At 39.4% G+C, this 23,804-nt stretch overlaps 1 protein-coding gene across 1 annotated transcript in view; it reads right to left on the bottom strand.

Moving 5' to 3' along the window:
• Nucleotides 1-1,093: 1,093 nt before the first annotated feature.
• map7d1a (MAP7 domain containing 1a) overlaps nt 1,094-23,804 on the bottom strand; it is a 48,130-nt gene continuing 25,419 nt past the window's right edge. The window contains exons 5-19 of the mRNA XM_047360837.1: nt 22,261-22,424; nt 21,902-22,013; nt 19,174-19,278; nt 18,314-18,436; nt 18,095-18,240; nt 16,412-16,542; nt 15,546-15,784; nt 13,805-14,093; nt 12,414-12,594; nt 10,733-10,837; nt 8,041-8,091; nt 7,904-7,955; nt 6,021-6,099; nt 5,436-5,662; nt 1,094-1,951 (exon numbers count right to left, since the gene is read on the bottom strand). Coding sequence (XP_047216793.1) covers nt 1,941-1,951; nt 5,436-5,662; nt 6,021-6,099; nt 7,904-7,955; nt 8,041-8,091; nt 10,733-10,837; nt 12,414-12,594; nt 13,805-14,093; nt 15,546-15,784; nt 16,412-16,542; nt 18,095-18,240; nt 18,314-18,436; nt 19,174-19,278; nt 21,902-22,013; nt 22,261-22,424 — 2,015 coding nt within the window. The 3' untranslated portion in view covers nt 1,094-1,940. The remainder of the gene's footprint in view (nt 1,952-5,435; nt 5,663-6,020; nt 6,100-7,903; nt 7,956-8,040; nt 8,092-10,732; nt 10,838-12,413; nt 12,595-13,804; nt 14,094-15,545; nt 15,785-16,411; nt 16,543-18,094; nt 18,241-18,313; nt 18,437-19,173; nt 19,279-21,901; nt 22,014-22,260; nt 22,425-23,804) is intronic.

Genomic DNA, 23,804 nt, shown 5'->3' with positions numbered 1-23,804 from the left:
ACAGAAAAACAAATCAAATGACACTAATAATCCTTGGGAGTTTACTGGTAAGAGCTGGTTCTAATCCAATCTTTCTAATAGAGGTAACTAGCTCATTAAATCCTCTGTGGTAAGGAATTTATCCAGTGCTAGAAGAAAAATTATATTAGTCCTTGAGGTCACTGGTATGAGGCAGTTGTGGTCCCATCATTCAAATAAGCTGGGTCACTGGTATAAAAGTTTTAGTCCAAACTTTTTAAATACTAATAATGTTTGGCTGTCACTCATATGATATAATTGTAATACAATCCTTTTAAGAAATCTAAAATTCTCTGGTCATTGGTGTAAAAACAGCTTTAGACCAAATTTTCAAATATTAATATTTGGCTTTCGCTGGTAATCCTTCTGAGAAATCTGAAAATCTATGAAAAGTAATGAAATCACACATTTGGGTAGTACTGGATCATTTAATTTCATTGTGCGTGGTGTCAGTGACTGTCTGCTGAACAGCTGTCAACAGTCTTCCTCATGACAGCCATAAAATGGACAGAACATAATGATTCTATATAAGGATTCACTTAATGTATTGAATTATTGGCCATTTTTTCCATGATTTTACCTTTGTAAAATAACGAGTGTCCTCCTTTGGTTCTCTCCTGACCAGGCGTGCCATATTGTACAAATAGAACAATGTTGTCCTGCCTTACCTATATTTAATGGCCTTCAGACATCATGCCTTTTCAGTCTTGAAATTATTTACTCTTCTCAGCATCAGATTCTTCAAATCATCAGCTTTGTAACGTGATTTTTCATGTGGGGTTGGGTTATCCAGCTTCCTTCAGCCCAGGATTATGATGAAGAATCCTGCTTGGACACGATCAGTCGCCATCGAATGTTGTAACTTTGTGCATCAGTGTATCTTATTTTAATAACGTTCAAAATTATGAAAATACTATATTAAATTGCACCCAAAATTGCACCCAAAATATAACAAAAAAATGCTTATATATTATTTTCTCCAAAACGTAGATGGGGTGGGGTTCTGTGTATTTTTGTGATAAATAAAACATTTAAAATAATTCAGCCCAAAAATAGACGAAAAGCAACATGAAACTCCAGAGTAGACTGTCTTTATTAAGACTTAGGATACTCCCACTGACCTTACAACACAGCAAAATTTAATTTAGAGCATATACAGCTTTTCAAACACCTACAGGTTTGGTGGATCTCAATGCAAATGAGAGAAAACTGCCATGCCTAAACAAGTGTGGGAGGAGAAATAACTACAGCAGAAGTAAATCCTTTTGTAGAAGGTTGACTTTAACAGCAACAGAGATGAATATTTTATCAGTACATCCAGGTTTTGCATACCATCATTCAAAGATAGTAGACAGTGGCAAGCAGTTTCCCCTTCAGCTTGCATTTTTCTGTTTAACTTTACAAAAACTGTTACATGTAGATTTATACAAACCAGGCTGTAGAATAGCTGGGTTTTGATGAGATTCCCTTCTGTTGAGCTTTAAATCCACAGAGTGGTTTCCTTCTTCCTCCGACACAAAGTTCATTTACAGTATTCACAAAGACATGACCAGTCTCATATTCTTCTTTCAGTTAAATAACTAAAGAACAAATAAAACATTATTCATCTGTAATATTAGTCAGCTGGTAGGAAGAATGAAGCAGAGTGTTGTAGAGTCCTGAATCAGTGGCATGAAGATATATAAAAAGGTGAAACTGATGCACGTGTGCTACATATGCAACAGTATGTTCCATCCCGTGTCGTCTGGTTTTTCCCTAATGGGTTATCTTCAGTGGAAACTATCATCCTCAGAGAGGCATGTTTACTTTTCAGAGCATGGATGAAGATTTACAATTGGCACAGGTCACAGGGCACGCTGTGCGAGCGTTGGCAGGGCTCAGGACAATCTAAGGCGACAGGACCCCTCCAACAGCAGAAGCTCTCACAGAATCTCTGAAAGACGCACAGGAGGAAAGGTTAAAAGAGAAGGACAACAATTCTGTTAGCAAATTAGAATATTATAAAAGATCAACAAAACAATATTTTTAACTCAAATGTTGTATCATAGCCTTGCTAAGGCCTGCACACTTGTGGTGAGGACTGCTGACTTAAAAGTGGCTGTTCCAACTGCTGTTTGAAAGCACATTAAAAGAAAAGCTAAGTGGAAGGAAAATGAGGTAGAAACAAGATGTAGTAGTAACAGAGATAATCTCAGCCTCAAAAGGATTTTAAAAGCAAAGGTTATTTAAGTTTTTTGGGGAGATTCACAAGGTGTAGTCAGCAGCTGGAGTCTGTGCTTCACGTGCCAGCACAACTGTCTATTGAATATTTGTTTTATATATATTTGAATTAAATTAGTACAATGAATTAGCTTTTTAATAACATTTAAGTTAATTGGGATAAAACTGTATTATCACATTGACAGACTAAACAGTCCAGTTCATAGCCAAAATAAAGGGTTGTTATCACTGAACAGAGCAACGACAAAGTGTGTAAACCTCTGACCCGTTGACAATATTGAATGTCAAAGGATGTCAAACATGCTGCAGGGGCCAGGTTGCCAAGAAATCGTTACCGTCATGTTTACAGGGATCAAATAAAAAGGCAGAAAGAAACATTTCCAGTGAAAAGCAGCTAATATGTGAAACACAACACATTGTTTTACAGATGACCACGATGTGGGATCATCTGCTCATATTTAAGCATTCGAACAAACCTTGGATTCAGGCCTGTCCTCATGTAGAGTTACATTGTGTCAGTAAATCAGTGTGGTGTATTAGTACTGCCAGGTCAGGCATCTCATATATCCAGAATTATGAGTGAAGCAGAGAAGCCAACTATGTTTGTGTTTTATGACAGAGGTAACAGAAAGAAATATGTAGGACTGAGAATGAGACCACGTTCAGATAAAGGTATTAGGACTACAGGAAAAGAATTGAGGTGCAATCAAAGAAAGTCATGTTCCATTTTCCTGGCAAAGAAATTATTCTGGCTTCTCTTCAGCGTAACAGGTGAAAGTTAAAATCTAGCAGATATAAGGGGGGGTTGCTGCTGACGTTGCAGCATTGCCTGGTGCTTAATTGCTTCGGAGTCATGTTTCTAACTCCTGACAGTGAGGCACTTGTGGATAGGGGCTCCTCGGTGCCTCTGGAATTCCTCTCTGGGTCCAGGCCCGAGTCAGTCAAGCTGGTAAATAAAAGCTGTCAACAAGATAAAGATACCCCCACTTCTCATCGACTTCTCCTACAGCACTGCTTCCATATCCCATCTCCACCTTTTTTTAGTGTAAGTGAACTCTTCGTGCCGCACCTTCCTCTTCTCGAGGGGGTTCTCTCTTTCACTGGGGTGATGAATTGCACTTTTGATTGACAGAGGCTTAGATTCAAAGTTGCTTCACAGCAGGGACCAGTCACCTATATCTAAAGACAAAGCTTGCTTCGTCTCCTTACCAGTGCCTCCTAACACACATCAGCTAAGGAGCAATGGGTCTTCTGTAAATACTTAATTTTTTCCTAGTTTACATTATGGGAGGATCTTCCCATTTGTTGGCACCCCTGATGAGATGTGAAAAAAACCCTTAAAATTCATTTCTTATAGCAGTAGCAGAATCTGACTGAAAAGACACATGTAAAAGTATATTTAACTGGTGGAGGGGGAACTCGGGTAAAAAACAAATTCGTACAAAAACAATCAGCAGCCACATATTTCTATAAAATAAAAATGTAAACGTTTCAGTGAAACGTTCCTAGCTTCACTGGTAATATATGACTTTATGATTCCTTGTGGTATAAATATGATGGGACAGAGGCCCATTCCTTTAAACCACTCTTCAAAATTGGAAAGACAAGAGAACATGCAGTTTACATAAAGTTAAGTTTGTGCTGATCTTTATAAGGCTGGAAATGGCTACTCGCCTCAACTTGCCTCCTTAGCTACAGTCAGAGCAACAATAAAAACTGTTTAAACAAAGGAAACTGTGACAGACAAGGCTCCATGTGGACCCAAGTTTCTTTTAAACCCATGAACAGTGGGGAGGAGGGTAAGAGAACAAAAATAAAAGTAAATCTCCAAAGCTGACTATGAAAGCAAAAGATACTAATGGATGCTACAGTTCTTAAAGTAAAAAGTAAAATGTTTTAAGGCGTTAAGTCTTTACCATGGAGGTTGCTCCATATAGAGATGGATCAAGAAATCAACTAGTGACAAAAACTGGGCAGTTTGACCAACCTCAACCGGTGCTTGGACTATCATAACAACAAAATCCAATCTTTTGCCGAACAGTGAACACAACATACATACGTGCTACCAGGTCGCGCTGGCAACTCTTTTTGGTTTGGGAGCAGCTTCTGACTTCTGGCTATTTAAAAGAAAACCGTATTTAATACGACATGTTGAGACATGCCTGCGACCCATTTAGCAAAGTGGGAGAGACAGAATTGTTCAGTAGATAGCGGGAGTGCTGAACATAGCGCAGCAATGTTACTCTGTTTTTTTTGCTCCGTTTTGAGCTTTTAATCTGTTATGGGATGTGCTGCCATATAGAAATCTCAGTGTTAAGATAAGGGTGTGTTCTCTTTGTTATCGGAAGTCAGAGTTCTGATTTCCCGGTACCGACTACACTTAATAAAATAAGACAATGCTGTAATATTGCTCCTTGGTAATACATTTTTTTACAGATGAAAAGATTCTCTATTTCTCTTTAAATGGTCCCACATTTGCTTGAAAAATATATTTGGGTTCAGCATCAGAATTAGGTATGTAGGTTGTGCCCTTAAGGAATTTGCTTAATTCAGCCAATGTGCTTATGTTGGTCACTCTGGCATGAACAGCATGCATAACCTGATGCCACATGTTCCCAAGTGTAGAACTGGTTTAAGGTCAGAAATGCAGACAGGTCAATCTGCCCCCTCCGCCTCCAAAGCTAAAGCTAGTCGCTGCTACACCCTGCGCTGCGAGGGCGAGCATTTACATCTTGGAGATTGCGTCCACTGTTGACAAGCCTCCTTTTTCCAGTGAGGTAGATTATGTCGCACACCATCACACTGCCAAACCCACAAATACATTTTCCTTGCAGGTGTGGCACCAGTTAAAGCAAAATAAACCAACGGACCGCTATAAAACGTCATAGCTGCATAAGAATACCTGCAAAGAAGCATCGTTAGAACAAAGAAATAATCACCCAAACACTAATTTCTGTACTTCTTGTGACACATATATGATTCTGTTTTTATTAGGAACATAACATAATAATGTAAACCTTTATAAACACAGACATGCCAGCTGTTGAATGACTGTCAAAGTAAAGCCTTTTATAAGTCATTAACCTTTTATCCTGCCTCTAATTTTTTTTAATAAGATCACTGTTAATTTAAACCTACTTTCGGGTAAAGTTTTAATTCAGTTTGTGTTTGTTGTAAAATGTTTCCCAACTGTGTACCTGCAACATGCTGAGGCTTCATCGGGCCTGTTTTCTTCATGAAGGACTCCTCGCTTTCAAAAGCGAGGATGGGCTCAGATGTGCTGGTCTCAGAATTGTCCCGGGCACCGTTGGCGGTGTTGTCCTGGTTTGTGAGGTGGATGAAGTCTTCGAAGTGGGCAGCATCTCCTTTAGAAACGAGACCATTTTCATGCCTCAGGGGCTGGAGTCCATTAACCACAGAGAGGCTGCAGAGAGGGAAGCACAAGGCACAATACGGTTGGCCACCGTGACTCAGAACAACAGCAGTCATTTCAGTAGCTGCTGAATAGCAGACGTTTTGAAGCTCTACACAAAGGAGTGTGCTGAAATGTGAAGAGTGAATAGTTTAGGAAATCTGATCATTCTCCAAGTGTTAACACTGTTTACTGACAGCCTCATGCTTGTGGCTCTCAATGTTTGCCATTAAAACCTACAAAAAACAAAACACAAACTCCCTGCAAATGTGTTTTGTGGTACCGTTCCAGCTTTGTTCCCTGGGATCTAAACTTTACACTGTTCATGGTGGTCTTTCGTCAACACGATCATAAAAGAGCTGAGCTTTACCTTTCATTGACATTACTCTGTCCATTCTCCGTCTCGTTGGGCTGGCTCCCGCCCAGTTTCGGCTGACAGTCAGCAGATGCTAAAGCAAACACAGTAAACAACAGCGGTTAAAGTTGACCCACATCTGCTTCCAAGGTCCTCTGTGAAATGACACATTTCATTGAAGATCTTATGTTCATTTCAAGTTGGTTTTATTTTGGAGCCCTGACTTTGTGCTTTAATGCTAATTCTCCCTTTTCCTTAATGTTCCACTGAGACTGCAGATTGTTTTCCCCAAGTTACAGAGAAAAAAAAAAAAAGACAAATAATGGTTTAATAACTTGTAGTGTAAAGGTTGCAAATCACTTTATTGTAAATCGAATGTTTGTACAATGAAGGAGAATCTAAATAAATTAGAACACAATCAAAATGAAAGTTAATTTCAATGATTCCATTCAAAAGATTAAACAAAATTATACATTTCAAATGTTTGTTAAAATAAAGGATCAAGCTGTGGTTCTGCTGAGGTGTTAATCAAGCTCAGGTCACTTTAACAGTGGCCTTCAGTCTGCCTGGTAAAAACCTGCACAATAAAATAAAATCATGGCGTGGGGATATTCTTTGCTTATTACTTCGATGATATCAGTTAAAACGAATCAACTTTTCTTCTCACTCCTGTCCTCATGTTTGCTCCCAACACTCTTTGTGACATTTAGCATCTTGGACACTAATATGTTGTGGACATCGACTGCAGTGAGACTCCATCCAACAGGCTGAATATCTTCTTACAAATCACTTTTTTCTTTTAGTCTTCTGTAATATTCTAATCTGAAAAACCAAATATGGCTTTTTTTAATGGCTGTCAGCCATCCTCATCAAAATAAGCTGAAACTCTTAAGTGTAATAGGTTAATATGAATTAACAGTTTTAATTACAGAAATGAATTCAATTAAATTCTAATTTACTGAGATTCGTTTTTACATGCAATATAAACTTTCAAACATCTTCCATTACAACATTAGCAAATAAAAAGATAATGCAATAAAAAGCAGGAAAGGTATAATTCTTTTCAGGCATCGTTCCTAAAGAGTCCAGACCCCCTACTCTGAGCTTCCTGAAGTATTTGGTTGAGGCTGAGACGAAGCACCATACCCTGATTAAAACAGCTGCCTGCTTGCCAGACCTCCAACCACATCAGCTCCTGCCTAATTGTCTTTCTCAGTCAGAGAACACTGGAACCAGCAGGATTTCTCTGAGATCACATTGCATCTAACTCGCCAGAAGCTGCCAATACTTTTAGATTTTATTTAACAAGAATATAATTTTTCTGGTAAAACTGGTGTTAAACTGCAGCCATGTGCTGCCATTAGCCCACTCTTCCTCTCCCATGCCTCAGGCCGAGGGATTGAACAACCAGTGAAAACACATTGGTCCTATTGTGCAGAGTAGAACAACTGCAGCTGTACAGGATATGAGGCACAGATATAATCTAAAAACCCTTTAATACAACATGCTTCATGGTGAATCCAACTCAGATGGGAGCCAAAGCTGAAGATACAGCAGATATCGGTGCTGTTTATTGCCGCACATAAAAAAGGACCAGAACATTTAGGAACAAGTTGAAATCGGCTTGATAAACAGAGTCGGGTCGCATGCAACAAGAAGAGTCAGAGCACTGTAAAACTTACAATGTTTCTTTGAGCACTAAACATCTTTCAGTGAACTCTGAAAACCCACTGGTGACAAAATCTTCTCTTTTATTTTAAATCTTAAAGTTACATGAATTCGGATTATTTTTAACGACATGTTCAGATTAAAGGCTGGTAGTGCACACAATGTATACCTTTAATTGATCAACGACTGTCATTAAATGTCAGACAAATCCATTATGATGTTCTGCTTACCTTTGCTGCTCTCCGCCTGTCTGTCATTGACTGAAGTGGATTTAGCCTCTTTCTAGAAAAGTTGAGGATGGTTTCAGTCACTTACTGGACAGTAAACTTTGCTTCTTATCTTAGTAAAAAGTGGAGTTTACGTATACCTTTTCACACCCATCAGTCTTGCGTGTCCTCTTCATGATCTCCTCCAGACGCTGACAAGGAAACAAAGGAATAAACACTAATTTAATCTATGTTTTATTTTCTCAATGCAGTGTTTAACAGCAGTGGATCAAAGTACAGAAACAGTTGTCTATACACAGTTAGGATACCACGGTGTTCAATGAATAGTGTAATTTAGGCATGAGTCGGTTGTTAACCCTGGATTTAAAAAGTAAAAAACCGAAAATATTTCCATTCGTCTTTCTGGTCTAAAGTCATGCTATGGCTTCTATGGCTGGGTGATGGTTTCTCTGGAGCATACAGTGGCGTGGTGCTTCACCTCTCCCACATGTTGCTGTGCACTCCCAGTCAGCTGGGTTGGCTTACAAAAAAAGACAAGTTCAACTGTTTGGAAATATGTCTGGTAGTGAAACACACAGACAATCATGGCCTAGTAACCAAAAGAGCGCCACCTATCAACCTTATTACCCAGCTAATATCAGCTTTTTATTCTCATGTTATTCTCTGTAGCAACCAATAATATATCTGCAATTTTCAATTACTTGTCAATATAGAAATAAAGTTTTCGATCTAATAACATGTAAAGTACATGACCATGGTTCTCTCCTGACCTCTAGAACATTCAACTGATTCCACTACTAAATGCACTTCATTAATTAAACTTTATCCACACATGAAATGATGAATTACATACCATCCAAGATAATGAACAGTATTCTAAATCAAGAATGACAAATATACATTTTACTACACCTATTTATATTAGCAAGCTGCACAAAGACTACAGAAAAAGCTTTTCACAAGTGATGGAGCCCAATTATGCTACACCAATTATTACATTATTACATTATTGGTAAGTTGTTGCATTTTTGGGTTTTTCACATTTAAAAAACAGCCAAAATGATTACAACATTGGCTGCTACTCTCTGAACAGAGGAACATCCTTGAAACCTAAATTCAGTGCATGTTTAATTCTATATTTATAAGTATCAAAGTAACACTTTTTTTGATAATTATCTAATGGTCAATAACAAAACAAACAAACAAAAGGAGTTATTAAAGTTATGAATTCTTGTTTTACATTTTTGTGTAAATTCAGGAAAGTGTTTTTCTTAAGGTAATGCTGTCAGAATGTCATGCTGGCCTATGCCAGGTCTGATGCTAATAGTTGTTACTTTGGTTTCTTATGCTTGGTTGGAAATTGACAGGAATAGTTTGCTGAACTTGGCCAATCAGAGCTTCAGACTGTCTAATTTACCATTTAGATTTCAAAATTTCATTGTCTATTAATTCTCTCTGCTTTATAACATACTTTGCTATTTTTGAAACTTTGCTAAACTATGATTGTAATGATGAAGTGCAACTTATATATTTAGCTAAAAAAAAAGAACATGTAATGGCAGAATATTGCACAGCAGGAAAGTAAGAAGATAGTGCAGCTGTACTTCAATAAAAATTAAACCCCTCTCCCTGTCTCATTTACATGCACTAAGGTTAGTTTGAAGACCTGACCTTCATCTGACAAACTTAGACCATAACTGCAGCTGCCGCTCATAAAAGAGAGGCATTTTTAAGATCTGAGATTATGTCACACACAGCTGACACTCAGTTTTGTTTTTCATCTAGTTTAGCAGCAAAATGTGCTTCCATGCTGTTGGTTTTTGTTTGCCCAATAAGCTGCTGTGTTGACCCTCAGGATACTTTAAACCACTCTGCTTTATGGAGTTGGTCTAGACAGAGTGACTAAGAACTGAATCTTTGGAGTGGAGGACGTGATGTTCCTGTGGGCTCAATCCTGCATCTGTACTGGTTTAGGCAGGCCTAGCAAAAACTACATCTGAGCCATCCATACATGCCTGGAAGACGAGAAGAGGAAGACACTGCAGGCATACATAGCTCTTTAGAAATAAAAAGGGAGGAGGAGGAGGTTCTAACACCAAACAGAAAAAGTCCAATTTAATTCAATCAGAAAATGGGGTTGATTACAATATATAATTTCCTTTCACTTCACAAACACCCATCACTTGTTCAATATTTTCCTGTAAACTGTTCAGAACTGGAAGCAGGAAGAGGCAAACACAAATTCTCTTAAAGAAGAAGTTCAGTAACAATTTGTGGTTGTTCTCCCCAGGTCCTGCTCCTTTAGCTACCATTCACCTCCATGATCTTATGTTTGATCTAGGGATGCTAACCCTGAACATGAGGTCACAAGTATCATTATACATGTACAAAGATCTTCACAAATCCACTCAGATAAGTCCGGGGCAGCTAGCGTGCCAATATTAGAACCTATCAGACACACACAGGCACTCTCTAAAGCCCATTAGATCATGGCATTCAGACAGTCCTTCCAGGATCAGCCAAAAACATAATACGTATTGGTTTCAGGGACTCGGCTTTGTTGTGAAAAAGGCCTGACCTCAGAGTAAATGTAGCTCAGAATATAATCGCACCACTCACGCGGGAATGAGGATACATTTTTTCAACATATTTCTTTCTTAACGTCTGGTTTTATGTCGTAAGGAGCACATTTCTTTTGTTTATGTAGTTTAAATGAATGTGGGATTTGGATGCATGCTTCCTTTTATACCCATAATGGTGCTTTTCTTGTTTGAACTTGAGTCTCAAACCAGTTATGAGAACAGTTATGGGAGAACAGATGTACAGCCCTACCTTTTTCCTCTCCAGTCTCTCCTGCTCCTCCTTCTGAAAGTGTTTCTCCCTCTCCAGTCGCTGCTTCTCCGCCTCCTCCTGGGCTCTTGCCTCAGCCTCTTCCTTCTGAAACACAAACACATGAGAATCCAACCACAACTTCAGTGCAGGCAGAAGAAGGGGACAAAACTGCAGCCAAAAAAACATGCTTTTCTTTCCAACATGATGAGGGTGTGGTTGTTCCCTCCTGTTACTGTTTACAACCACAAACGGGATATTTTCCTGCACCAAAAAAAAGATCCTTTTTGGACTTCTCGTGTCCTCATGAGGACAATCAAAATAAAAAGGAAAACAAAAGTCATCAAAACAACAGGCTCTGTGTTTCAATGCTGGATCATGTTTGACCACAAAACACTTCCTTAACTGACCACAAGGGGTGAGTAAAGCATTAAGGCTCATGGCGGACCACAGTTTCATGAATCATGTGTGTCTACAAAATACAGGTCCTTCTCAAAATATTAGCATATTGTGATAAAGTTCATTATTTTCCATAATGTCATGATGAAAATTTAACATTCATATATTTTAGATTCATTGCACACTAACTGAAATATTTCAGGTCTTTTATTGTCTTAATACGGGTGATTTTGGCATACAGCTCATGAAAACCCAAAATTCCTATCTCACAAAATTAGCATATCATTAAAAGGGTCTCTAAACGAGCTATGAACCTAATCATCTGAATCAACGAGTTAACTCTAAACACCTGCAAAAGATTCCTGAGGCCTTTAAAACTCCCAGCCTGGTTCATCACTCAAAACCCCAATCATGGGTAAGACTGCCGACCTGACTGCTGTCCAGAAGGCCACTATTGACACCCTCAAGCAAGAGGGTAAGACACAGAAAGACATTTCTGAACGAATAGGCTGTTCCCAGAGTGCTGTATCAAGGCACCTCAGTGGGAAGTCTGTGGGAAGGAAAAAGTGTGGCAGAAAACGCTGCACAATGAGAAGAGGTGACCGGACCCTGAGGAAGATTGTGGAGAAGGGCCGATTCCAGACCTTGGGGGACCTGCGGAAGCAGTGGACTGAGTCTGGAGTAGAAACATCCAGAGCCACCGTGCACAGTCGTGTGCAGGAAATGGGTTACAGGTGCCGCATTCCCCAGATCAAACCACTTTTGAACCAGAAACAGCGGCAGAAGCGCCTGACCTGGGCTACAGAGAAGCAGCACTGGACTGTTGCTCAGTGGTCCAAAGTACTTTTTTCGGATGAAAGCAAATTCTGCCAAAGGATTCCCGACCAAGTATTGAGTGCATAACTGTACATGATTATTTGAAGGTTGACGTTTTTTGTATTAAAAACACTTTTCTTTTATTGGTCGGATGAAATATGCTAATTTTGTGAGATAGGAATTTTGGGTTTTCATGAGCTGTATGCCAAAATCATCCGTATTAAGACAATAAAAGACCTGAAATATTTCAGTTAGTGTGCAATGAATCTAAAATATATGAATGTTAAATTTTCATCATGACATTATGGAAAATAATGAACTTTATCACAATATGCTAATATTTTGAGAAGGACCTGTAGAGGATTCATCGAGAAGCACCTTTCTTGGCTGATTCTCCTCCAGTTTTATTCATCCACACAAACACCAGCAGGGCTGTTCTGACCCCCTCAGACAGGTTCTTCTGACAAACCTGTTTCTGTAAACGTAGGTTCTCCTCCTGCTCAGCTTTGGCTTTCTCCTCAGCCTCCTTCTCCTCCTGCAGCCGCTTCTCTTCGTCCCTCCTCCGCTGCTCCTCAGCCATGGCTCGGGCCTCCTCTTCCCTGCGTTGTCTCTCCTCTGCCTCTCTTGCAGTTCGCTCCTCTCTCAGGATCCTAGACCACATGAGCACAAGTTCATAATCATAACAAGACTTTTCCTCTATTTTTTTTTTAAATCACGTTTGAGGCTGCACGGTGGCGCAGTTGGTAGCACTGTTGCCTTGCAGCATGAAGGTCCTGGGTTCAATTCCCAGATCGGGGTCTTTCTGCATGGAGTTTGCATGTTCTCCCCGTGCATGCGTGGGTTCTCACCGGGTACTCCGGCTTCCTCCCACAGTCCAAAGACATGCCTGTTAGGTTAATTGGTCTCTCTAAATTGCCCAATTGTTCGAATAAGTGTGTGCATGGTTGTTTGTGTGTTGCCCTGCGATGGACTGGCGACCTGTCCAGGGTGTACCCCGCCTCTCACCCATAGACTGCTGGATATAGGCACCAGCTCCCCCGTGACCCGCTATGGAATAAGCGGTAGAAAATGACTGACTGAAATCACGTTTGATCAAAACTTAAACACAGATATCACATCAGTTTCTGATTACATCCAAGATTTAAATTTGGAATTTTGTCTGAATAAATAAAGTTACCACAGGTCTTAACTTTGACTGGGCCATTCTAACACAAACATGTTTTCATGCACTCTTTTGCTGCTTCTAACAGGTTTTCTTCCAGGATTGCCATAAACTCTGTTCATCTTTCCTGCTGAAATAAAAACATCCCCACGTCATGATGCTGCCACGATCATGTGTCACTTTGGGGATTGTGTGTTCAGAATAATTTTCAGTTTTGGTTTTCCATCATACACAAAGATTTGCATTTAGACCAAAAGGTTCTGTTTTTATGTCTTATTTGACCAGTGCACATTCTCCCACATGTTTGCAGTGTCCTCTGCACTGCTTGTGGCGTTCTTTTAGCAGTGTTTTTCTTCTTTTCACTCTACTCTAAAAAGGGCAGACTTGGGAAGTGCACAGCTAATAGGCTTCCCAGAGCAGATATATTTATACTGGCATTAAATACTATTAACCAACATGGGACTTCTAAAGGCAACTGGTTGCGATGCATTTTAAAATGGGATATCGGAAAAGAAAGGGCTGAACTTCCTGTCCCTGTGAATTATTACTTGCCTATCTGAGAGATGGATAAAATCTATTAAAAACAGTCAAAGGCTTTGGAATTAGTCATTCCAGACAATAATTTCCTTTATAGAAAAAACAGAAAGTCAAACACACAGCTTTCCATTCACAGATCAACTCTCCACAAACTGACTGACCTCTCCTTCTCCTCTTGTTCACGGCGCTCTTGATCCTCCCGCTCTCTCTGCTCTCGGGCCTGTCGGCGTTTCTCTGCCAGGATGCGAGCAGCCTCCTCTGGGTTGTTGGTGCCTGCCATGGGCTTGGCTGACGGAGAGGGTGAAGGTGACACAGCGCGGACTGACGGGGCTGAAGTCACTAGCTCGGGTTGGGAAGGAGTGTGAGCGGTGCTGGCGGCAACCGGCACGCTTGGGGTTTGAGGCGTGGAAGCAGCAGCAGAAACTGTGATGGCAGGAGCCACAGGGGAACCTAAAACAGAAAATAATACTTTAAAATAGGGACCATCAATTTTAGCTGTTAATTTTTTTATATTTTTATTTTTTCTGCTTTTAAGTAATACATTTTTTTTTAATTGGCAGCATAAAAACAGACTTAACAGCCTAGGAACTTATAAATTACATAACTCAAGTTAATTAACACAGTCTGTTTGTACTCAGACATTCCAGATGGTTATTAGTACTTTCTGCTTCTACAAATTATACAGGCCGTTTAGTTACTCTTGCTCCTTTACATTCATTCCATCATTCTGTCCAGATACCGGCAGAGTTCGAGCCCAAGAGAAGAGTTTAAACAGTTTAAGACAACGATTAAAAAGTAAGAAAAGATGCTGGGAAAGATGGGTGGTTGGGTGGAAGGAAACATGGGCAAAAGAATGGATTTGATGGAGAGATGGAAGGATATAAATTTTAGACAATATATCTGAAAATAAATTCTGAAAGAACTAAATAAATATAACTAAATAAATGCTTTGTGGGATGCCATTCCCAGATCCAAGTGCTGACTTCTGAGGTCAGGAATGCAACATCCCTGTCCTGCACCATCTCCATTAGATGATAAAATTAGCTTAGAGAATTCACAAACAACATTTCTAAGGAGAAACCTAAAGTAAAAAAAAAGACCTTAAATTAGATCACTTCTTTCTCCTATTAAATTAAAATGCCAAATGTGAATTTACTTCAGTTATTCGATTATAAAGTGAAACTCTGTTTCTTTACACACAGAGTGACATATTTCAAGTGATTATTTCTGTTAAGTTTGATGGTTATGTCATACAGCCAATAAAAATACAAAATCCAGTTACTTTGAAAATGTTATTAAATAAAATTCAATTCAATAAAAGAAAAAGGATTTTAATTACAGAAATCTTAAATCATATGGCCAAGACAATCATGGGGAAGACAGCTTACTTAAAATCAAAGCATCCTCCTAAAGAATGGGTTTACCGCACAATAGGTCATGGTCAAAGAAGCTGGCTGTAAAGCATACTAATGGAAGCTGAGTGGAAGGAAAAAGTTTGGCAGAAAAGGTGGACAGGGACAACTGCAGCTTATACAGCATTGTTAAGCCAAGTCCACTCTAGAGTTTGATGGAGATTTACAAAGTATGAACTGTGACTCGACAACTATTTTGAATTAAATTTGAAATAAATGTACTTTTTGATTATATTATTTATAAATACATTCTCATGTACACTGTATGGTGTACAGTCTCAACAACAAAAAACTAATCATCTGTATCCATGTCCATAATTACTACTACACTATATTACTCCAAGAAATAAATCCTTCAATTCATCCTCCCTATAAGGTCAAGTTAGGGAAGTGCAGGTACAAGCTGCAAGACTACCTTAGAGGAGAAAAAATGAAGTTATTTCTAAAATGTTGTTCATGAGAAATGCAGTATTTTCTCTGCTTTAGTTACTTTTTCGTCTTTCTGGAGTGGTAGGCCTGCGAGGCTCCTTCACTCTCTCCAGTGGGGCGGGGGAAGAGGTTCGGTGGTCTATTCTGGCTGGGGTGCTGGCTCTTTTGGGTCGGGCCTTAGAAGAAGCTGGGCTACCATGTGATGATGGGGGCTTTGGGGAGCCGGCGGGGCTAGGAGAGGCAGTTCTGCCCCTGGGTGTGGCTGGGGATCCTGGTCGTTGTCTTGATAACGGACTTGGACTGGAAGAGATGAAGAGACAGGGGGGGAAAAATAAGAGAAATGAACGAAATTATTGCAACATGGCTGATTAAAATATAAGAATTGCTTGTTTAGATAAAAAGGATTCTGAATAACTTAATCCGCTGCAGTTTCAATGCAAACTAAACAGCTACTGCCCTACAAACACTTGGAAGGGACCATTACATCCTCTGCCAATGTCTCTGTTGCATGAAAAGAACTGGATTTGTTTTCAGCCTTCATTCCATCCATCCATCATAGATGTGATTTATTGTGAGGTCTGGGGATCAGAGAGGAATTTCTAAATGTTTCCCCAACGTGTGGGACCATTAGTTATTAAAGCATGTTAATATAAGGTCAGAGCAGCACAAACCAACCCAGTTAGAAAGCATCGTAAAAGGCTTCATGGTTGACCTTCTCAACGTAAAGGTTTAATGGAAAAAACTGTTTTTAAAAATCATTGATAAAATACATAAACTTACCTCAATGTAAACTAAATGTTTTCTTGGTTAAGTTTATAAAAAATATATATTTTTATTATGAAAATCATACTAATGACCAAGGATCCTAAACTAAGATCTATTACAAACATCAAAACTTAGAAACAAATAAAAAGCACATTATTCTACCTTGGATCAGGTCTGTGTCTCATACTGGGCAGGGATTGCCTCTTCTTCAGCACCTTCTCCTTAGTGATGGCCTTTTTTTCCTTCTCATTCTCCCGTTCTTTGTCTCTCTTCTCCTTCTTGTTTTTATCAATCTGAAATAAACATTTCAACCAAAAATAGCATTCACTGTTGTTTAAAAAGCTTTTTAATGAGCAAGTAAAACTGAAAAAAATGTATAACTCGAATTCTAGATCCGGATACTTTTTCTTTTTAAATATGCGAGTCAAAAACTGTGAATATATTTAAGAAACCAGACCAAATCCCAGATATTAGAGCCCCAATCAAAGCTTTTTAAATTATACTGATCAGAGTCCCTGACTAATCGTTGTTCAACCTTCTGTGATTTTATGTTAGCTGCCTTCCCAAACATGCAACTGTTTCTACAGCCAACTTTAATGTCCACAACATGTAAAGTATTATAGGCAGTGCAAATGAATTTGTGTGTGTAAGAAATCTGGATTTTCCAACAATACATTAAGTTAATAATAAGTTAACAAAAAACTAATTTCAAGAAGAACTGCTTTTCAGGACGTTTTGTCAACATCCGATTAACTGAAGCTGCACTGAAATTTCTTATGAGGCAAATTATCAACAAGTCACATGTAAACAGAGGGTAAACATGCCAGCATTAGCAGAGCACTTCAGCAAAATATTCCACATGAAAGCATCATCAGCAAGAGAAAGACAGAAGTTTATTAAAGACTGTAACTAGATGTACTGAATCAGTGTCAAATATCTTTAGACAGATATGAAAAGCGATCTGCTGTCCGAACATTAGCGCAACTTTTATTCATGAAGTTATCACCATGCTAGAAAGTATAGTGAGCTGCCCTGCATGAACTTTGGTTGTATTGGTGTGTATGTAAAATATGTATCGTTTCAAGAAAATCAGATAGGGGAAACTGCCCTAATCAAGGTCATAGATAAGTGTAATACTGATGTAATATGGTGGTCCTTTTAACTGGACTTTAATCCAACTGGGATTGTGTGTGCTCAGGGCGAGTTGCAGTGTTGAAAGTACCACCCTCCCACAATGAAAAATATAAACATCTAGAGAGGTTTAATAAATGGGTATACCTGAATCCTAAACAAAATCCAAAAAAAGTGTCCATCTGCATCAAATCCATTTGCTGGAGGGCCTTTTTGTACCAATCTGGAACTGTACCATTCAGAGGGCGGCACAATAGACACCCGAGGTCTAAGACATAAAATCCCCCCAAAAACATAAAAGTTTTTGGTATAAATACTTCTGCAAAGTACTGTAGTAACTACATTTTTATATTGTGCAGCCAATACTTGCAGATCACAATAGGTGAAGTAAAAACCTTGTAAATAAGGCTAATAGAATGAATTGACTTCATCCACAAGTCAAATCCTGAACCTCCCGCCATGTAACTGATTATCACTTTTGGGTAAAAAGAATAACTTTATTAATTTATACTGACAAGATGATCATGCACTTTTTTCAGACTGTATTGCTGACTTGGCCGCAGCGAAAGGCCTATTCCTACATGACTCCTCATAAAAATAAAAATAAATCCTGATCAGGACACTTCCAATTGGATAAAGAGATCTTGATTTTCCTTTATTAAACCTGGTCTGCTTATCTGACACAGTAAAATGTGTTGACTGCTTTGAACATACAGGAGTGGAGCTTCGTCTGTGCTGCCGCTGAGTGATGTCTGGCGTGCTGGACGTCACCCTCCAGCGGTCGGAGCAGCGGTGGTGGGGCTGGTGGGCACAGAGGGTGAGGGGGCTGGCTGAGGCCGAGCGAGGGCATACAGCAGAGTCTGTGGATGATATTTAACTTATTAAATCTTGAAACCTGTATGCATCTGTATGGCCAAATGAAACCAGACTTACGTCCATCTTTTCCATTGTTCAGGACACTAGCGGCACTGCGGCTGCGAGCGAGGAACGACAGGGTGGGCGTCATGAGCCGGTCCACTATACTGCTCTCCCACGGACTCAGCGCAAGGGTGCGGGCTGCGGGTAAGAAAAAAACAAAAAAGGTAATTTTGATTCAAAATGAGCTTCAGAACCATGTCTTTTCTAAGTTCAACACAGAAGAGCTCTATTACAGAAAGTGTTGCCAAAAGCGCAAAATAAAGAGTCTGCAGGAAAAAGCTTTGAAGACGTAAAATAGCACAAATCAGTGTCATCACCTTATATAAGCACAATAAATCCCCTTAAAAAATCCTGAATACCTGTGCTTATAGTTTTTCTTCATGCTTTGCTGACCTATTAAATGTTGATACAAAGAATTGTCCTTTTTTAATTCCACTATTTTCATGTCATTAGTGAATTACATATCCAAGACATGCCTCATCCAGTGATTTATGATGAGAAGGAACATAAAAAGGACCAGTGAGGACAGTGCAAAAGCCACCAGGAATGCAATGATCATCACCAGACAATGAAAAAACCAAATTAACAGTAAAAAGATCCCATCATAAAATATAGACATGCAGGCCATTTGAAAAAATAAAATAAAAACAAGTCTGTAGATAAAAAAACACCCAAAACATAAGACTTGTGGTTTTGAAGGATGAAAATGGGTCAACTGTCAAACATCAAGGTCAGGAGAGGTGCTGAAAATAGACAGTGGAAGGGAGCAACTGCGGGAAAAGAAAAAAGGACGATGGAAGGAATCGTGGGTGTCAGCAGTGGCTGAATGATGGACAGGTTTAAACAGGCGCAGGCCGTTCCAGATGTTGTCTTACTTCTGCTGGGGGAGTTCCAGAGTGTGGCTGAGGACTTGGAGAGCCGCTTGTTTATAACAGAGTCCACATGTTTGGGCAGGTTGACCGCCGAGACAGAACATCTGCCTAAGAAGCCAAGAGAGCGCCACACAGTTGTTCACAAAGGTCACATGAAGAAGAAGAACAGAGGGGAGCAACTGTGGCTTCATGAGGTACATTAGGACACTTTACTCTTTGAAAAGAAGCAGCTGCTTAATTTTATTGTAGTCATTTCCTCTATTTATACAGGTAAATCTTATGGGGACGTCAGATCCCATTATCAAGAGCGACCTGTTTTGAATACATACACGAAACAACAGTATGTCAAAACAGACAATAGTACAATTAATTCAACACACTGACCCAACTATTCAACTGAAAATGAAGATAACAGCCACTCAACATTACCAGCATTTCAGTGGTGCTTTCTCTGTTGTCCTTTAAACATATCCCTGAGTTAGATAAAGACTCAGAAATTCATCAACTTTTTCCGATCGGTGACCAAGTGCTAAAATGTCACAGTAATAAAGCCACACTCAAATTGAGCCATTTTCAGCATCAATGAGATGCTTAAAGACAAAGCCAGAGGGGCACAAAAGTTGCACGGAGCCATTTAAAAAGGAAACTTTTCTACGAAGGTGTGTCAGCCATTTTTTTTTACCTTTTGTTTCAACCTCTTCCAGCCAAGAAGCATGCTGGATTTGGAAACGGTGGCAGCCTTTTGGAAATGTCCCAAGTAAGGTAAATTTTTACATCCTTTAAAGAACACATACAGATTGCTCTAGAACATTTACTAATGCTAATGAGCAGGGCTTGACATTAACTTTTTTCACCAGCCACTGTGGCTAGTAGTTTTCCAAAGTTACTAGCCACTCTGCAATTTCACTAGCCACAATTTTGTTGTTGAGAATTTGTTTAATGTGATTAAAGCTGACTATAGCATGCTAAAGTTTACTTTAACTAGATTTACAACGTTTTTAAATGTAAATGACCCTTTTACACATATCAAGACTACATAAAATGTTTACCACTTCGGGTCATTATCAAGTATTCAGCTCAGACAAGGTTCTGTGTAAAGCTCCTTTTATATGAAAATGTGCAGTGATCAATGGTGCCAGGTCTCGTGAGAGAGACAAGCAACCAGCTCTATCAAAACAAGCCCAAAAGAAGCACAACTGGCTTTACACCACTGTGTAAAACAGAGGCCACTTGTAAACAGCATAAATGTATACATTTATTATGGCATTATACAAAAGCAACAGCAAAATTATTATTAACACTTTTACCATTAACATTTTGAATAACAACTGATCAAAAGAAAAGTGCATTTTGCATACCTAACAGCAAAATGACAATAAACATAGTCAAGAAAAAACATTCTTTAGTTTGTTTAAAAGAAAAGTCATGGTGAGCACATATTTCACACAGCGGGATCAGAAGGGAGGCTCCCATCTCAGGTCAGATCCTGTCTTGCAGTGCGCTCTTTTTTTCCCACTCTGTATTAAAATTTCTCCCATATTTTCCCCATTTACTGCATCTCATTCTGACGCTGTCTCATCACTCGTTCCCCTGTCACTCTGGGCTCTAGCGTGAGTGTGTTCGGGGTGTGCCGTCAACCCTGGTGGGAGCTATAACCAGGAAACAGCGACGTGGAAAGGACAAACTATCTACCATTTGTGTTTTGCTTTATGGTGGGAGCTGGGAGATAACCAAGGGGTTTCACTCGGAAGGAATGCCAAGCCCAAACTTCACGTTCAAAAACAAGGCCACAAAACCGCAACCCAGGAGATTTCCAAGCGACTTTAGAGAAAAACAAGCCCAAAGTCGCTTATAATAAGCGGACTTGGCAACACTGGCGGTGTGCAAAGTAGAAACATTACCTCCACATTACCGCCCCCACCGCTTCACAACTGTGTTCTCCACAGGGACCGTCTGTCTAAAGCGACGTAGGTCATGAACGGACCAGAGAGCAAACACTGTACGCAGGCAGTGCTCATGGGAGTTGTAGTGTCGTAGTGTCGCATTTCAACTTGCTTATTATTTTGGATCCCATTTGAGAAAACTACAATTAAAAACTGTATATATAATTCAACCCGCCAAAGTGGCTAGTCGGAGTGGCTGTGTTACCCGCCACTGCCAAAATTCACCCGCATTTGGCAGGTTGGTGGGTGTTAATGTCAAGCCCTGCTAATGAGGCATTTTTTTCCTATGTTTTAATAGTAAAACAATACAAAACGAGTAGATTAATGCTTCTTTTACTTTAACAATGAACAAAAGACAATTTGATTTTATCAATAGGTTTTAGCATTTTTGCAACTGTGGCAAAAAAACTGACTACAGTGTATTAATATTCCCTTTCTTAAAAGGTTGCTATTTGTGAGATAATGAAAGTTATTTTTAGGTTATCTTAAAAATGTTTTAAACATTAGAGAAGTTTTAAACTTTTTGTGGGCTACAGATTAGCATTTTTGAGCTAAACTGTTTTATGAAGATGCTGGATGTGAATAAGGACGCAGATTGCAGATCACAGCCCTGAAAGCAGTAATGAGGGAAAACAAAAACAAAAAAAACATCAGCACTGCCAGTATAACTAACTAAACATTTGTCTTGATGTTGGATCAACAGTCTTGTAGGAAGCTGTTCGGATAATTGATTTTACCTCATCAAATGTGAATTGTAATGTTGATCCAGATGTGCTGCATGTACTCACTCTCTTTCTGGCTGGAGTTCGGGGATACCGTGCCGACCCATGAGCATCTCTGCTGGCGGATTTCCGCCCACGTCTTCTTGGTCGACCTGTGGATTGCTGCCTCGTAGCGTTCCTGGGAAACATGCATGGAAAGATGCAAGCTGTTAGAAGTTATTTCATCTGATGTCAGTCAGCTGACTAGCCTGGATTCAAGCACTGTGTCTGACTCACGTGGGCCTGAGTACAACTAAATCCCTCCATCTGCAGCTGACCCGCTTCATGCACCAATACAGCAAAGAATGGCACTGACCTCTGACCCCTTAGTGAACTACTGTTTCAACTGTAAACATGTGGCAGCCTATGCTTCCATCTACACATACTTTATTCTTCTCCAGTTTCTGTTTCTGCCTCTCTTCCAAGGTAGCTCGCCGTTTCTCTGCCTTGATCCGCTGCTCCTCAAGCTTCCTGCGACGTTCTTCCAGCTGTTGCTCCCTCAGCTGCCGTGCCTTCTCCTCCTTCTCCAGCCACTGGTTCTTTTTGGCAGCTATAGTCAGACAAAGGACATGTTCAGGAGAGGGGTTTTATTCCCCTTTCCAGGAATAAAACTGTTCAATCTGTCACAGATGAAACTTTTGTTTTAATAAATCTTAAAAATTCTATCAAGCAGAAAATATCAAGACATATTGAAGAGTTTTTCGTCTGAAGTAGAAAATAAATTCCTAAACGTTGAGCTTTGTTTTCTTCACATCTGCAGCTTGACTCGGTAAAGCTTTAAACCTGTGTGACTCACTCCATTTTGAGTTCGGTCAAATAAATTAAATCTTTAAACTTTTCTGCAGAGTGCCGCATAATGGCAAGTTAGGCCAGCGCTATACTTCTGAGGTGACATTTTTATAGCTTGGCAATTCCTTCAAGCATCACTGAAGCCACACTTTCAAATGGAAATCATCTCTGTGTTGCTTAGCATTTTAAAAAGGGCACTAAGAAGCCTTTCACTGATCAGCATTTTCTATTTAACCACTAAAAGGAAACCTTCATGAAGAATCAGCTGCTGCTTATTCCTCCAAATACAACAAAAAGCAACTGGTTGTGGTTTTCGGAAGACTGTGATGGATAACTGCAGATGCTGGAGGCTAGCAGGCGTAAAATTTAATGGAAAGCACACAATTCATCTTTCATGTGTGAATGGAACAAAAAGCTGAGTTATATCCAGGTCCTGCTTGCCAGCACTGCGCAGCAAAGAAAATGACTGCTGCAGTGCAGATCTGTTTATTGGAGCTAGATTTTAGAGACATCAGGTCTTCTTCTCAATGGCCCTATACATGCCTCCAAAATATTCAAGACATGCTCATATAAATCACAGTTTAAACCTTAGTGCTGTATCACCCACACTCTGATCTGTATGGACACTTTTAAATTAAAAATGTAATTTGACAAAACTTGTTGCAAGTGGTTTAAAGTTAATCTAGTTAATAAAAAATCTGAGTGAATTTTGATTTGAACCTTTGAATTAGAATTCCTTCTGTAATCCAAATTACAGGTCCTGGTTGCAAGCAGAGAAGAGCTGAAGTCTTTAGCCATACACACTATCCAAAGTTAGTCTGATAGCAGCTAAGTGATATTGATATTTAGCCATTTAGATATAGGTGCTTTAAACTTTAAACAGATGTCCAAATCTGGAAATGCAAGCTGGTGCATCCTGAACAACAATGATTTAGGCTACAGTAAGGTCATTAAAAAGTAATCGGAGAGGAGCTTTGACCTGGAGCATGAAATATTTATATCTTCCCACAAAAGACAGGTCAATATGCAAGATCAAGTCTGTAAAACATATTTTAAAAAGTCAATATTTTCCACCTTTATTGGATCTCAGTTGCTCGACACAACTGATCATAGCATAATGACTAACTGGCCCAGACTCTGT

This window comes from Girardinichthys multiradiatus, chromosome 3, assembly GCF_021462225.1.
Source record: "Girardinichthys multiradiatus isolate DD_20200921_A chromosome 3, DD_fGirMul_XY1, whole genome shotgun sequence".
Lineage (NCBI taxonomy): Eukaryota > Metazoa > Chordata > Actinopteri > Cyprinodontiformes > Goodeidae > Girardinichthys > Girardinichthys multiradiatus.
This window is presented reverse-complemented; position numbering and strand designations above follow the sequence as displayed.